At 38.2% G+C, this 17,235-nt stretch overlaps 1 protein-coding gene across 4 annotated transcripts in view; it reads left to right on the top strand.

Annotated features, from left to right (window-relative positions):
• The window catches only part of ZEB1 (zinc finger E-box binding homeobox 1), a 118,574-nt gene extending 107,712 nt beyond the window's left edge, over positions 1-10,862 (top strand). For all 4 annotated transcript variants that reach the window (XM_036399511.1, XM_036399495.1, XM_054514299.1 and 1 more), the window contains 4 exons: positions 3,436-3,541; positions 4,340-6,150; positions 7,560-7,740; positions 8,374-10,862. In XM_036399511.1, coding sequence (XP_036255404.1) covers positions 3,436-3,541; positions 4,340-6,150; positions 7,560-7,740; positions 8,374-8,927 — 2,652 coding nt within the window. In that variant the 3' untranslated portion in view covers positions 8,928-10,862. The remainder of the gene's footprint in view (positions 1-3,435; positions 3,542-4,339; positions 6,151-7,559; positions 7,741-8,373) is intronic.
• Positions 10,863-17,235: the final 6,373 nt, after the last annotated feature.

Here is a 17,235-nt window from a genome sequence, read left to right as displayed (position 1 = left end):
ATTTGGTTAATGTTGTTTCTATGGAGTATCTGGAACTCAGTATTACACCTGTGAAAGTGGTTTTTTTTCTCTCAAGCCATGGCCAGAATTAAAACTACAATGGTTTAGATACTTGGTAAATGTGAAATACTTGTTTGTTTTTGTTATTATTGCAAAGTTGTCATGTCTTCAAAATTGGCTGCATATACATGATTACATCATTTGAGTAATGGAAAGTTTTGTCATTAGTAAAGTATAGACCTCCTGGCTGTGGATCTTAAACAGCTGCATGTTTAAAACTTGATGTCTTACTCTTAAAGAACTTCACCTGACCATAGATTATTTGGATAACTTTGTTAGCTGGTAATGTCCATCATGTGACAATCTTATAATTGTTCTGTACAAAGAAGCAACGAGCAAAGATAAAATCTAGCTTAGTGAAGGCAGTGGAAGGGGTACCTGCACACTGGGCCTCCTTCTGAGCCAGGGGAAGGTATACAAAACTTCTACTCCTGCTCCAGCAGAGAGCTGAGAGGCACCCTGCACCACCTTCTTCTTCTTTTTCTTTCCTCCCTCCTCCCCCTGCTCCTCACGGCACCCTTGGCTGCTTCCACACCACTAACAGATGGTAGGAGGTGATGCTGTATGTGTCGTGTGCCTTCACATGTGAAGCACCAAAAGGGATGTTGAAGTGTGAAAAAGTACTTCTTATATTTGTTTTCATTTTTTTTCTCATCAGTTTATGAAGCACCTGTAGGTAGTTTTTCAGAATTTCACAGTGTCGTGCACACTGCTGAGAAATGGCAGTTCTTGGAAACCATGGTCAAATCATCTGTGAAAAACCCCTGATATACCTGTAATCTCTGTCTTCCAAATAATTTTGGAGGATTCTCAATAATTAGTTTTGTTCTCTGGTGTGAGAGGGATGGGCTTCAGTCCTAAGCACCGTAAACATTTGGTGCAGGGATGTATTAGTGGCTAGTTAAAGACCTTAATGCTGATGTTTATTCTTTCAGTTCTTGAAGGAGTGCAGAAGAATATTCTTTGAATGTTGCAGTTAATTCTTTAATGAACAGAAAACAGCAATTATGTACAGTGTATTAGAAATATATCACATATCTCGGGCACAAACTAATGTGGCTTTAACAGTGCTGAGATGGGGAAAACCATTTGAATCTGAGAAAATGAAGGTGAAAAGTGTTACAGGTGGTACTTTGGAGAAATGTGATTTCTCAGCCACATTTAAACAAAGTCCTTCAAAGTAATTCTGAACAGTATTATGAGAGAGCAAGAAAGCTGAACAGAGAGTTACAAATATAAGAAGCTAAGGCAAAATAGATTTGGAAACACTACCTAGCAGAAAGCTTAAAGCACCTTACAGCTGTGACTGGGAAAACAGGAAAACTCATTAGAATTTTGATAAGGGGAGTATGGACTTCCATGCCTTAGAAATAGAACATTAGATTTTAAAGACTGGAGCAGAAACATTTCTGACAGATTGAATACATGCCCTGATACTTAGTATGAATATTTATGTAGTCCAGGACCTGCAGTAACTGTGTATATCCTGAGTTCTGTTAGCTTGTATAATTCAAGACAAACAGTAGTAACTGACTCTCAGCAGGTTTAAGTAAATCCTGACACAGTCCTCTAGACTCATTGCAGTTGGATCATTTAAAGTGAAGTGCAGTGAGTCAGCCACAGTCTTCCAGAACTTCATCTTCAAGGGACTTAGTTAAACAGAGCTGAAAAGCCATGTGAACTAGCAAAAGACAGCTGACAAACTGGGAATGAGGGTCAGGTGCTAATCGGGATAAACTCCACTGAAGACCTCACTGCAGAGCCCAGGGGGAGGCAGGAAGCAGCTCACCCTGAGCAGGGTGGGAGCAGGATCTGCTGAGAGGTAAAATCTGCAGCTTAACCAACTGCTTCTCCCAGGGGAACTGTTGAATTAGAGTATGTGGAAGTAATTTAGATGATCTTATTTCAATTTGTCTTCTGTTAAAGGGGGACAGGGAGTAGAACAGGAAGGGTTGGTAATTTGGACAGCCTGTGTCATAGCAGACAGTTCAGACTTTCATCCAGCAATCTGCAGAGCCACAGGTTCTTCAGATCTGCAGGCATGTCTCACCGCAGGGTCACCATCCTGTGTTTTATCCATCCCTGCTTCTCCAGCACAGTTCTCAGCCCCAGTTGTTGTGTCTGTGCTCAGGAAGAGCCCTAGCACTCGGTGAGCATCTGCTCCCAGTGTGCCAAGCACAGCAGGCCAGGGCCAGGGGCTCCCCCCATGCTTTCACACCAGAGGTAGCTGATCCACATCTGCTGTTGGTGGTGGGCAGCCTGTTTGTCCCTGGAGTCCATGAACAACTCTGTTCATGAGTTTATGAAAATGCTTGCCCCAGTTACCAAAAATCTGCAGTGCAACCCCATAGTGGTAAAGTATCTTTTTGCCAAATGAGCTCTATTTAAAAAGGAGCTGCTGGGATTTTTCTAATAAACAAGTTGTTTGAACAGAAAAAATTCCTAGTTCTTCTCTTTTATGTTGGTAATTAAGCTGTGTCAACTTTAAATTGCATGTAACTTTTGTCCTTAAAAATACACATTCATAGATTTATACAGTTTGCGGTAAAATTACAAATCTTGAACATATGTGTCACATATATACTACGATATTTACATGTCTGTTTTAGCTTTTGCTTTTTTTAAAACTAGTATAGCAATAAAGACAAAAACAATTTAGAACTTAACAATAAATGTTCTCACAAGGCAAAATCTAACAAAAATAATCACAGAGCTTCAGTGCAAATGATGAAAAGAGGTTTGATGTTTTGTACTTGGGAAACCCCTCCATATTTTTATTTGGTTTGGTTTGGTTTCTCATATTTATTTTGCAAATTAATTGTGACCAAGAGTACCTTTATTGTCACTAAGCTACCTTCTCTTGAGCAGTCCTGTGGCATCATTATATTGAGGGATCCAAGGCCAACAGTAAGCCCTGGAAGCATGTAAATGGAAAAATCAAGTCAACCGATTAAAGTTTAAACAGGTTTCTATAGACTTTAATGTTTTTCTATCCTGCATGAAATATTCTGTGGGTAGTGGGCTTGGGGTTTTTCCTTGATGGTTTTGCTTTCACAAGTAGAACTAGCATTCATCCTGGAACTTCCTACTAACATGTCAGTGTAAACTTCACCTGAATTTAGGAGAAGGGGCAACTGTATTTTGAGTTTGTTTGTTTCTTTCTCTTTACTGTATCAGATTTATTCCGAAGAAATGTGTGCCTCAGTTTTTACCTGATTTGTAATTTGTTTCCTTTTTCCATACCACCTTCAGTCTCTTACAATTATGGTTGATTCTTTTTGGGTTTGTATGGCTTTTTCTATGTTGCACTGTGAAAATAGAAGGTGTTTCTGCAAGATGCTGTGCTGTACAATAATTAAGATTTCTTTCTTACAGAGACATGTGACGCAGTCCAGCGGTAATCGAAAATTCAAGTGCACTGAATGCGGAAAAGCTTTTAAATATAAACATCACCTAAAGGAGCACCTACGAATCCACAGTGGTAAATAAATCAAGCATTGAATTGAGTACTAATGTTCCCATTTCTACTCTTTATAATTTTGATGTAATAGCAGTCTTGTAAGTCTAAGTTTAAAATACTAGTGTTTTCCTTATATTTTTCCCTCTGGAATACTGCAAGCACTAACTGCAGCCTTCAGCTCCCTGAGGGGAATATGTAGAAAAACTCAAGAGGATTTACAGTTGCAACTTAATCTCTTACGATTAAGGAAAACTTGACTTGTCACAGAAGAAATGGGGACATCTTTCTGGTCCTTTGCACTTGTCTGTTTTTCTTCAAACTTTGCAGATCATTCAGTGTGTTACAAGCCTTTCTAGAGAATTTTAATTGATAATAATCAGGACATAAGAACTGAGTGTTCCTCCTGTGGCTGTAATTGACATCATTCCAGATTAGTCATACTAAAGTAGACTCAGGACACAATTTATTGGATAAGTTATAAGAAATATTATATAAGAAGTTTGAAGTTAGTGGTGGTACTACTTTAATGAAGTTCAGTGAAATCTATAATTGTCAAATAGAGAAATACTGGAACACATGATCGTGTGGGCTCCATCCTATAGCTAATGGATCACAAACTTATTAAAGGAACCTTGGCTCAGAGCTATACTCTTACTGTTCAATTCACTAGATAAGATTTCCCCCCCCCCCCAGGACTCTTTGAGAGGTCATTATGATGTATTTGTTCTGATAATTATTGTTTGATGAAGTTGCACTGTAACCTCGTTAACTGTTGCATATGCCTTTTCTCTTTTCTTTTTTATTTTTTCTTCTGTTTAGGAGAGAAGCCATATGAGTGCCCAAACTGCAAGAAACGTTTTTCCCATTCTGGTTCATACAGTTCACACATAAGCAGTAAGAAGTGTATTGGTTTGATGCCCGTGAATGGTCGAGCCCGGTCAGGGCTCAAGATGTCTCAGTGCTCCTCCCCTTCCCTTTCTGCATCACCAGGTAGCCCAGCAAGACCACAGATACGACAAAAGATAGAAAATAAACCCTTGCAAGAGCAGCTTCCTCTTAACCAAATTAAAACTGAACCTGTGGATTATGAATTCAAGCCCATAGTGGTTGCTTCAGGAATTAATTGTTCAAACCCTTTGCAAAATGGGGTTTTTAGTGGTGGTAGCCCATTGCAGGCAACCAGTTCTCCTCAGGGTGTGGTGCAAGCTGTTGTTCTACCAACAGTAGGTCTGGTGTCTCCCATAAGCATCAATTTAAGTGACATTCAAAATGTACTAAAAGTGGCAGTGGATGGTAATGTAATAAGGCAAGTACTGGAAAACAATCATGCTAATCTTGTGTCCAAAGAACAGGAAACAATCAACAATGCATCTATTCAACAAGCTGGCCATTCCCTCATTTCAGCTATCAGTCTTCCTTTGGTTGACCAAGATGGGACAACCAAAATTATCATCAACTACAGCTTGGAGCAGCCAAGTCAACTTCAGGTTGTTCCACAAAATCTAAAAAAAGAAAACTCTGTTCCTGCAAATACTTGCAAAAATGAGAAATTACCACAAGATCTCACAGTGAAGTCTGAGAAAGATAAGAACTTTGAAGGAGAGACCAACGATAGCACTTGTCTTCTTTGTGATGACTGTCCAGGAGATCTTAATGCACTTCAAGAATTAAAGCACTATGAAACAAAAAGCCCTCCTCAGCTTCCCCAGCCCAGTGGAGCAGAAGCTGAGAAACCTGAGTCCCCTGTCCCATCAGAAACCGGGGAGAACAACTTGTCTCCTGGTCAGCCACCTTTAAAGAACCTTCTCTCACTCCTAAAAGCGTATTATGCATTAAATGCACAACCAAGTGCAGAAGAGCTTTCAAAAATAGCAGATTCTGTAAACCTACCACTGGATGTGGTAAAAAAGTGGTTTGAAAAAATGCAAGCTGGACAGATTTCTGTGCAGTCTTCTGGACCATCTTCTCCTGAACAAGTTAAATTAAGCAGCCCCGCAGACAACGATGATCAAGCAGCAACTTCAAATGTGAGCGAACCCCAGAACAGCACAAATAACTCACAAAATCCTGGCAGTACAACGAAGTCTCAGACTTTACCAGGGGCTTCAACTCTGAATGGTTCACACAGTAGCACGCCATCTGCATCACCACTAAACCTTTCTTCATCAAGAAATTCACAGGGTTACACGTACACGGCAGAGGGTGTACAAGAAGAGCCACAAATAGAACCTCTTGACCTTTCGCTACCAAAGCAACATGGAGAACTGTTGGAAAGATCTACCATAACTAGTGTTTACCAGAACAGTGTTTATTCTGTCCAAGAAGAACCTTTGAACTTAACTTGTGCAAAAAAAGAACCACAAAAGGACAGCAGTGTTACAGACTCTGATCCTATTGTAAATGTAATCCCACCAAGTGCCAATCCCATAAATATTGCTATACCTACAGTCACTGCCCAGTTACCTACAATTGTTGCCATTGCTGACCAGAACAGTGTTCCCTGCTTGAGAGCTCTCGCTGCCAATAAGCAAACCATTTTGATTCCACAGGTGGCTTATACATACTCTACTACAGTTAGTCCTGCAGTTCATGAGACACCACCAAAACAGATCCAAGCCAATGGAAATCAGGTACTTCGGTCCCCATATTCCTACATGATGTACGTATGATGTATTCAATCTGTACCTCTGCTGAACTAACAGAAAGCTATCAAGGTGATCTAAATAAAAAGATAAATACAAGCTATCAGGCTTATTTGACTTGATTGTAAATAGGTAATAGATATTACTGTTGTGCCCTCTGCCATGCTAGTTAGCTTCAGGCAGCTTGAGTCCAGAAACTGTTGAGCGTGGACAACTCAGTTAATTCTCCATATTTAATCTTCTAGGACATTAGTGCTCACTGTTCTAAAGACCATCTAATGCTCCTGATCAAAAAGCAAAATAAAAACATGGCTTTTGTCTTTTGCTGGCTCTGCATCTCCTTTTTCCCCATATTCAGAAAATAAACTCCTTGGAACTTTTGGTTACTCCTTTTGTGCTGCTCTGCTTCCTTGATTTGCAGAGTAGCTGAATTCATCCTACACTGTAATGTCACTTTAAACAAAATGCAGATATAGTCTCAACTGAAAGTCAGGGAGATATTTATCTTCATCTGCCATTCCTGTATCCTGGCTTGTTCCTCCCTGGGTACATCAAGATGGGATCTAATTGGGGTCAGTCCTCCTGAGAATCACCTGTGAACATTAAGGTAGGGACAGGGCAGAACAGAAAAGTGGCTGAGTGTTTCTACTTAAATCTTAGAAATTGGTGGTCTAGCATTTTATTCAGGCTTCTGTATTGCCAGAGACTGAGGAGCCTTGAAAAGTTACAAGGCTGCTTATATTAAAAGTTGGAGGCTAACATGTACGTGTTGCTGATATCAGTAGAAAATACTGTGCTTTTACAAGGAAGCTTTAGCACTTAAACTGCTTAGAAATACACAACAGTTATATTTTTGAAAATATTTACTAATGACAGTACTTGAAGTCCCCTAAATTTTGGATTAAATAGTACTTGTGGTAGTTTCATGAGGAAGAGGGTAGTCAAATATGCAAATTTGAATGGTAATTTAAATAGCGTTTATGTGAAAACTTCAGCAAAAACAATCTTTTAACTTCATAAAATCTGTGAGGCAGCAAAAGGTAGGTGACCAGCATTAGCTGAAAGATGCAGTTAGGTGACAAATTTGCCCTTCCCACTTACTGAAGTGCTTTACAGGTCTGTAATATTGCATTTATTTTATGGGCCCTAAAACATAGCTTAGACCTGGCCAACAGTCATATTTGGATGTGATTAAAACCAGTCCCAGTGAGGAAATCTGTATCTGGCTGGTGGCAGGGACTGCAAAGCAGAACAATGCAGTAAAGGGGTTTTTTTTGACTGTGGAAGTCTAAACAATTTTGTTTGGCTATTTATGGAATTGAATGGGAATAGAAGCTTCAGTTCATGTGAGTGACTTCTTTTATTGGAGTTAACCTATTTTTGTAATTTTTTTGAAGGATGAAAGGCAAGACACTAGCTCAGAAGGAATATCCAATTTAGAAGATCAAAATGATTCTGATTCAACACCCCCAAAGAAAAAAATGAGAAAGACAGAAAATGGGATGTATGCATGTGATTTATGTGACAAAATATTCCAGAAGAGCAGCTCGTTATTGAGACATAAGTATGAACACACAGGTATGTACTAGGAAAAGACTTTTCTGGTTGTTATTTCTTTGGTAGCATGTAACTGATAATCTCAACTGGAACCCAGTTCTCAGGAAAACAGCAGAAACACACTGAGGGAAACAGATTTTTTTTCATGTCAATGCAAGCATAGTCAGCAAGTTTTGTACATAAAGCATTCAGCCTAGATTTTAGAATGATTTTCCTTTTACCTGTATCATGGAAGGACTTTGTACACCAACACCAACGTAAAAGCTTAGCTAATTTTAAAATACCATCAATATAGAAAAGTTAAAATGGTTTCAATTGAAAATAATTTATGCAAGAAAAATGTCTCATTTTCTAATTTATATTTGCACTTTTTTGGTGCTAAAAGTTATATATGAGAATCTCTGTATGAGATGATGAGTTTTCCAAAAAAAGTTACAAATTACTGTAGTGATTGTGACAACGTATCATTGCACCTTTGTCCTTTGGGCTCAGGAGAGAAACTCGGGCTGATAATGCATTGAGTAGAACATCTTGTTACATAAAATTTCATCTATGCTAATATGTTCACCAACAGCATTTTACAATGAAAACAGCAGTGCACATTTTTAAAACTTCAGCTACAAGATGCCCAACTGTTTGTGCTTTATTTTACAGGTAAAAGACCTCACGAGTGTGGAATCTGTACGAAAGCATTTAAACACAAGCACCATTTGATCGAACACATGCGACTGCATTCTGGGGAAAAGCCCTACCAATGTGACAAGTGTGGAAAGAGGTTTTCCCACTCGGGCTCTTACTCTCAGCACATGAACCATCGCTACTCCTACTGCAAAAGGGAGCCCGAGGAGCGTGACAGCGCCGAGCCCGAGGAGCTGGGCCCCGAGGCGCTGAGCAGCGAGCACGCCGTGCCCAGGGCGTCCCCCTCGCAGATCGACTCGGATGAGAGGGAGAGCCTAACCAGGGAGGAGGAGGAATACAGTGAAAAAGAGGAAGAGGAGGAGGAAGAAAAAGACATAGAGGGACTTCAGGAAGAAAAAGAATGTAGGGAACTACAAGAAGTAGGGGATGCGGAAGAAGTAGCAGCAGTAGAAGAGGAAGAAGGGAAAACTGAAGGTGACAAGAATGATGAAGCTGTAAATCAAGCAAGCAATGCAGAACCAGAAGTTATACAAAATAATGGGCAGGTGTCAGAAGAAAATAATGAATAAAGCTTACGTGCTAGGTTTTTTCTATAAGGAAAAAAAAATTGGTAATGAAGTTCCTTCTATATTATACATGCTTTTCATGGAAACGCAGTAGCCTGCATACTGTGATTTCTGTTCACTACTGTGTAAAAAAATATATATATAAAAAAAATGAAAAGAAAAAAAAAAAGAAATCCAGGTGTGCCTGAACCTCAAACTTAGTAATTTTTCACACAGTTTTCAAAGTTAGGAACAAGTTTATAACATGAAGCAGATTAGAAAAATACAGTGACTCTGGAAGCAAAGATTTACCAGGTTGTAGGAAACCTGATTATTAGACAAGCATCTGGCATTGTTTGTTTTATCAGTATTAATTTTCATTCTTAAGTTGATTAATTTTTAAACTGTACAATTGGGAGAGATTTATATGATTTTTTTTTTTTTATGGTAAAACATTTCCTAAATCCGCTTCAGTATTTTCTTATGTTTTACAATGTGAGAACTTCTGCACTACAAAATTCCCTTTTGCAGAGACATGTAATGCAGTTGCAAACAGTGCTTGGCTACCTTTGTAAATTCAACCTAGAAGGTAGCAGTTTATGACATTAGATGTTGTAGTAGAGCATATTATCATTTAAAGTGTATTGTTAGCCTTAATGAAGAAGATGATAGAAGAACTGAAGTTTCTTACTCATGTGGTTAAAAATGTAGTTGAGAAGATTGTCGTTGAGTTCTGATTGCAGGGACTAACAGTGTTGATACTGGTAAGGACAGGAAAGTTGTCAAAAACAGTGTTTGTAATTGTGTTTGAGTATGTAGTAACAATATGAAGGATATGATATGAAGCTTTGTATCTCCTTTGGCCTTATGCAAGACCTATGTGCTGTAAGTGCCGTTTATCAGTATTACAAAGGCTCTAAGCAGCCTTTACCCAATGTGTGGCCTACAATAACTAGCATTTGTTGATTTGTATCAAACTTCTAAACTATTCATGGGGAAAAAACACTCAGCCATCAGAGAAGTAAGAACACTGGTATATTTCATTATTTAATTATTTGGTGGTATTTTGGGTTAATACCTGACTTGCAGAATTTCTCTACAATAATTACAAGGGAAATTTTCTAATCTGCTTTATTGCTTTATTGGTTTACTTTAATTTCAGACACATACATGACATGTTATCTGGCTCATAAGTATTTTCAAATGTTAGTTATTATGGACCCCATTTATTAACAATGTTAGCTGATTTTTACCTATCAGTATTATTTTATTTCTTTTAGTTTATAGATCTGTGCAACATTTTGTACTGTATGTCTTCAAACCTGGCAGTATTAATACCCTTCTTACTGACATATGTACCTTTTTAGTTTTAGAAAACTTTTATATTTATGTGTCTTATTTTTATATTTCTTTATTTATTACACAGTGTAGTGTATAATACTGTAGTTTGTATTAATACAATAATATATTTTAGTATGAAAATTTGGAAAGTTGATAAGATTTAAAGTAGAGATGCAATCGGTTCTCTTGCATTGAGATTTGATTTAACAGTGTTATGTTAACATTTATACTTGCCTTGGACTGTAGAACAGAAGAATTAAAATGGGAATGTATTAATTTTACAATTGCAATCAATTCATTTTACCTTTACCCAGTTTTTAATATAAAGCTCTTAAATTTTGAAATTCACTGTGTGACTAATAGCATGATGCTCTGCAGTTTTATTAAGAGATTAGTCTAACCATAAAACTCTCATTTCCTTAGTAAGCCAAATTAGAATAATCTTATAAAACAGTGTTGGGAACAATATTTAACATTTTTGTGCCAATTTGTTCCTGTATTCATGTATGTATGTTACAAATCTGAAACTTCATTTTTAAGTTCCTTGTTACATCATGGTCATTTTCTAGTTTTTTACCAGACTCCCCATCTCACAATAAAATGCGTCAACAAGTCTGACTTACTGTCATTATTCTGGTAATGTAGAAAGTGCATTTAAATGATTTTTATGAGAAGTTACTGAAACACAGCTCCTGCTTCAGTGACAGTCCTGGGTTTCAGGGGTGCATAAGGAGCATGGAAGTGGAAGAAGGGTTTGAACTGTGTGCAGGCACAGGGATTGCTACATTGATTTACCAGTGTCAGGAGAACAACTGAGTTTTCAAAATGAACCATGTGGGTTGTTCTTTTGGGTCTTTTTATTTTGGTGTACCTATCTAATGTACTGTTCAATGCTATTTTTCAATAAGACTGCTTTTAAATGAAATAAGTCTCCAACTGTTTTCTTGACTTAGCAATAAGTTAGTTGTCCATGGAAAGGCTGATGTATCTATTGCTGTTGAACTTCATAAAGATACAATGCCAACATTGCAGGTATATAATTTCAGTAATGTAAGTATAAAGGCTTGAAAATTTTAATATATATGCATGGTTACAATGTTTTGTCATTCAAGCAAAGTTTACAGACCGTTCTTTAAGCAAAGTTCTCTTCTTTAATGGTCCCTAAAATGGAATTTCAGTTGTTAATATGGGGGGCAGGGGGTTTATGAACATCATGTAAGTTACTTTATATTCACATGCCTAAGTTTTGGGTATTTCTCAATCTTATTATCTCAGTATTAATGCATACAGAGGATTTCTCCCATATAGTAATCATTTTACTTCCTGTGCATCTTGCTGTACAGTATATGAATACTGCACTTTTAAGTAAAATTCTACCTTCATAGTATCATTGAGCTAAATATGTGAAAGCTGTTTTGAAAAAAACAACATTTATGTTGCATTAATAATATTGTCTTGTAATTATTATCATAACAGAATTAATCAGGTGGTTCAGAATTTCCCCCAGGTAGAACTGCTCTCTGCTCTCTTTTAGGTAATGAACACACTTTCTTGAAACTATTTTAAGATTTTCATATTTTTCATATTCCAAGATGTCTGTGGTAATAAACCCAGTGAGACATTTGGTGAAATGGGAAAATTTTATTGTCTTTAGTAGAACAGAGAATTTTGGTAAACCTAAGGTTTCTCATATAAGTGACAGTTGAATGCAGAAGGCCAGTAATTTGGATAGTAAGTTAAGTCCAAGCAACTTTTACTCAGGAAATGTCATTGTTTTGGGGGAGAAAATTTATATTCATTACTTACACTATGTTATTAACATTTTAATCTTCAAAATGGATTGGTGCATTGAGTTTTGCATCTCTTAAGCTCAGTGATGTCTTTGGTGTTTGTGACTTTGTAATATCATCTGTTACCTGTTTGAAAAAACACAAACTGTGGTGTGTCTTTATTTAGTTGAGCAAACTCATGTGGAAGCCAGAGGTGCTTAGAGGATGCAGAAGCTATTCCCAGCCCCAGCACTGAGGAAGCTCTGTGTGCATGGGGATGCCTGGGCAGCTGTGACCGAGTCCAAGCCCCAGGGGAGCAGCAGCAGCCCAGCTGTGGCCATGTGGGTTTTGTGATTTTGTGACCTCTCTCTGAATTAATGACAAAGCAGTTTCAAGGACAGCAAGTTTCCCACAAAAAAAAAAAAAAAAAAAAAAAAAAAAAAAAAAAAAAAAAAAAAAAAAAAAGCAAAATCATAAAGCCATTGCTTCTGTCTTTTAGAGATAAAAGAAAGTTGGGAAAGAGCAGTGAACATGAGCTGTGTAGATTTAATGAAACTCCACTGTGCTATGACCTGTTCTTCAGTCACAAGATGAAAAGTCCATCAGCTGCCCTGTGTGCCCAAGCTGATGTCTGTGCCTGCTTCTTCCCCAGGCTCACCATGCATCCCTCATCTTGGCACAGCCCTCAGGGAGCAGGCTGGCAGAAAGAAAAGTGTCCTTGGAATTCAGCATGGGACAGCCCTGCTGTGCCTGGGGCACTGGTTTTATTTCTGCTACTGACCTGTCTCCAAAATATAATGAACCGCCACCTCAAAATCAGTTGGAGTTGCAAAATTGTGACAATTATATGACCTCTTTTATCAAATAATATGAGAATAAGGAAAATGTTACAGAATAAATATAGGAACATTGTTGCAGAAGTAAATACTAAGTTTTGGCCCTGGGATGGGAAATACCCTTAGGAGATCCTGAGCTAATAGGAAAAGAAAGAGGGACTTTGGGCTACAGAGAAAACTTTGAGGAGATAAAACAGAGGATACACTGAACATACATTGAGAAAGAGTAACTGCTCCTTCTCTTTCAGTAATACTCATATGGCATTCCAGTGGTGATTTTGGTGACATTCCCAAATTCTCCATAGCCACATTGCTGTCTAGTTGCTGTTTTTCTGGAGCAGCCTATCCATGTGTGTAATCAGTAGCACAGAAATATTCAGCAATTCTGTATGATGAGCTTGAAAGGTTTTTTAACATATTATATTGAATTCCAAATAGATTAATGAATGCTAGAAAAAGAAATGAAAAAGTTTTGTTACTTTGGCTAATCTCGGAATTTCAATGTGCTTCAGTAAATACCTTAAATTTTAGTAGAATAATGCACTATGGCATATCAACCCAGGACATAACATATTTACCCTAAAAGGCAGTGTTGTTCAGACTCAGTAAAAATTGCTTCAACTGCCAACAAGTGTTGTACTCACACTCTTGAGTGAAATTATTCTACTGCAATTATTTCTGGTACACCCAAAGTCTGTACAAGCAGCACTTTGCTCATGTTTGTGCTGGCAAAGTGGGATGGGGTGGTGGCCACCAGACTAAATGGCAATTTGAAAGAAAAGCTATTTCCAAGATAGAAAATATGACACTACTAAAAGCTCAGTTTTTGCTACAGCAAAATGCTATGCTGGGGCTTTTTTCATCAAAGCAATGAAAGATCAGAACATGACACTCCAAACCAACATAGAAGTCTATAACAGAGAAATGGAAATACTTCTTAGGGTGCAGAAGACCATTTGAAGTAAAGGTAATGGTGTGAGGATGAGAAAAGTCCATTTTGGTCCTGGAGGCTATAGTGAAGATAGGTGATGGAGGAGAAGGGAGAAAAGAGCTTAATCTGCACTGTGCTAAGCACTTCTTCAGAGTGGGTTCTTTCTAATTTATTTACTACCAAAGTGTGAGTCTGTACACAATTCTCTGCTTGGATAGAGATTTTGGTGTGTGGTTTGCAGCTCACAGTCTGGTGCTTTAAAAGGTACTTTTTTTAATCTTTCCTTGGCAGAATAGCTTGTTTAATTGTTGCTACAATAATCTCTAAATTGCATCTGGGAAATTCAATATTAGAGTATCTTTCAAGTCTGTGCTTTGTCATTTAATGTTAATATTTTTCTTGAACAGTTGTTATAATGATATTTGCACAATCTGATTATCACCAAAAAAAAACCCCACAAAAGAATGTGATGACCAAATTAACTCTCAAAAGTGACCAAACATTTACTACTTTTGTTTTATCCCTCTGCTCTTTCATGGCCTCTGGTTACTAATCTGTCACACAGTCATCTTATTTGTGTATATCATGCCTATCATATGTATTGTACATATGTTGTCTCTAGGGGGAACAATATATTGTTTTATATTCACTGCTTCACAAAAAGTAATCTACTTGTTAAAAAACTAATTAAAAAATAAACCGATTGTTTGGACTAAACATGAAATGTGCTGATGAGAGGAGCACTTTTCTGGCAGAGTTTGTCCTAGTAGCTTGCCAAATATGAAAGTCTTGTAATATTAACCTAAAATGAGGTAAAGTTCTCTAAGGCCTTACCTCAACACTGGCAGATCCCCCAAAGGATCTTTAAAAATTATGAGAACAGTGGCAAGTAATCTTTAGAATATATATTTGAGAATGCCATTTTGGTCTTTCCTTTGGTTTTCTAGTGAGCCTCAAGTCCTCTGATTCTGCCTTTAGATTTTGACATTTCTGTATTGGGGACTGTCCTTGGGTTTTGCTCATCATTATGTAAATTAGGCTTTGTGTAATGATCACAAGATTAACATTCTTTGTTAATTCAGGAATAAAGGGGATAAATTATTAAATGCAAAAAAAGCCTGAAACATGCCTACACTAACTTTGTGTCATTCCTGCTGAGCTTCTGTTCTTCTGCCTGGAAATCCTGCTCACTTGTAGCTTTGAGCCCAAAGAAAGACCAGCCTTACATCATGTAAGATGACTGGGTCCTATTCCCATCTCTTGCCCTTTAACAGCTCCCTCTTTAGCCAAATTCTGCATGGATATCATCAGATCTCTTGAATTCTGTGAAAATTTCTACATTTTTAATGACAGGTAAGCTATGGCAAAGATATAGAGGGAGCATTTTGCTCTTTCAGTGTGCAAAAATAAAATCTGCTCAACCAATTTGTTCAAGAAATAAGTTAATGGGAAAATCCTGTGAAATCCTGAAACAAAACAAGGGCTCCTAACAGGTTTGTGAGTTCCTATACTCAAAAAGGGTACTTGGAATCCTACTCCCTTCTCAAACCAAATGAATCCAATAATGGGACAACATCTTTGTGGGCAGTAGTTCTCAACTTCTTTTGCCCTGGCTGAGCATAATGCTCTCACTGGTCCTCTCCAAACCAGGAGCTGAGCTAAGACTTGCACAGACTCTGAGTCCTTTTGATCAGAAAAGGCACAACTCCTCTGTTGGAGTGAGGGGGAGGAAGGTTTGACTCTTCTGGGAGTTGGAGAGGGTTGTCCTGCCAGCAGCACTGTGTTTGCAGTTAAAGGGTGACCAGGGCAAATGATCTCAGCTCTGGTTGCAGAGATAAGAGGGGTTTCCATCAAGGCAAGCCGGCTAAGCTGACCTCAAGTCAGCTTTTCTTCCCCAGTTTAGAGAGCTCCAAGGAACGCCTCAGGCACGAGCCAGCAGTCATGCTTTGGAGGAGCTGCTGGCTTACATTGCTCAAGCCCAGAGAAAAGCTGCCCCTCAGCCTGTAAATTACAAATTCTTGAGAGTAGTGACTTGTGTTCCCCAAAAAATGGTATTGTCTTTAAAATCCTGCTTTTATCTATTAAATCTGTCTTCTTACTGACATTCTAGTCTCCCAGACAATCTGTTGTGTCCTGAAGCTTAGGGAGAGACACTCTATAAACCAAGAAACAAGGAATTCTACCATTTACATTTGTGATGAATGTTATCACTGTTTCTGTATCTTTTCCAACAGTGATTATAATGTGAGTTTTCCTGTCTTAGGAGAAATAAAAGCTGTATTATATGAAATAATTGATGAATGATAATGTAACTTGAACAGGGTTATTCAGACAAAGCTGGGAACAGAACTGAGGACTCTAACATGGGAAAGCCTTCTGTCTTACTTTGGCATGCAGTTTGTTCTGAAGGACAGTGGCAAATAGAATGTTTCTGTGATTTTCAGCAGCCCAGGGAAGCTCAGCCATTAGCAGCTACGCCACCTGACAAACTTATCCTCTTACTCTGTGGTCAGAGGCCAATTCTTCAGCCCAACCAAATCTCAGACTTTGTACACAAATAAAGTGTCAAATGTGGAGTCAACAGATGCCAAAAAAAAAAGGGCTGGTGGGACTTTTGGCCAGGTGTTTGGTTGCCACCAGCAGTTTACTTCCAGAAATAAGTAAATTCCAGAAATTCTGTTCCCAGAAACCAGAGGTGTTTGGGCCTTGTTGCTCCCTGGTGCTGGGATTGCTGCTGTACATGGGGTGTGAGGATCTGTCAGCCTGGAAGGAGCTCCGGTTCTGCCAGTGGCTCTCACAGAGGGGAAAGAATAAAAGCTTTGCTGATTCTCTATAGCTCCAGCTGGCCCAATACATCATCTTGTTCCTGGTAGGTTTTTGGTGAAGGTCACCTGTTAGGGACATGTGTTTTGGCTCCCCAGTAGAGGCACCGCCTGCAATCCTCAGGGGAGAGGAGTGGAGAGGAAAAAACACCTCAGTGCAGCAAATTGCATGTATGTTTAAAAATACAAATTGTTCCATCTTTCTTTACAGAAATTGCTCATCTCATGATTACTTTGGTCAGTAAAACCATTGTAGGATCTACTTTTTCACCCTTGCTATGAAAGTGTTCTGATTTTTCAACATTAAGGAGAAACTTAATTTCTACTTTACCGTAGTTTCTTATTTAGTCTAGTTTGCTTCACCATTTACATTACTGCATTGCTTACTCTCTGAGAGTGGAAATACATTTAATTCACTGGACTCTGAATCTGTTCAGCTCACTGCATATAAAACTAATTGAAAATAGCTGGAAAATTTGATGTAAAAAATGATGCACATGTTTTGTCACAAGAACCATCTATGGGTCAAAGACCATTTGTGTTCCTTGTTTTTAAACTGTATTTCAAAGCTGCTCTTCAAGTCCATCTTCTGCTCCTCTGCTACCCAGGTCTGTCAGTTTTTCCCCACAGACC

This window comes from Molothrus ater, chromosome 1, assembly GCF_012460135.2.
Source record: "Molothrus ater isolate BHLD 08-10-18 breed brown headed cowbird chromosome 1, BPBGC_Mater_1.1, whole genome shotgun sequence".
NCBI classification, from domain to species: Eukaryota; Metazoa; Chordata; class Aves; order Passeriformes; family Icteridae; genus Molothrus; species Molothrus ater.
This window is presented reverse-complemented; position numbering and strand designations above follow the sequence as displayed.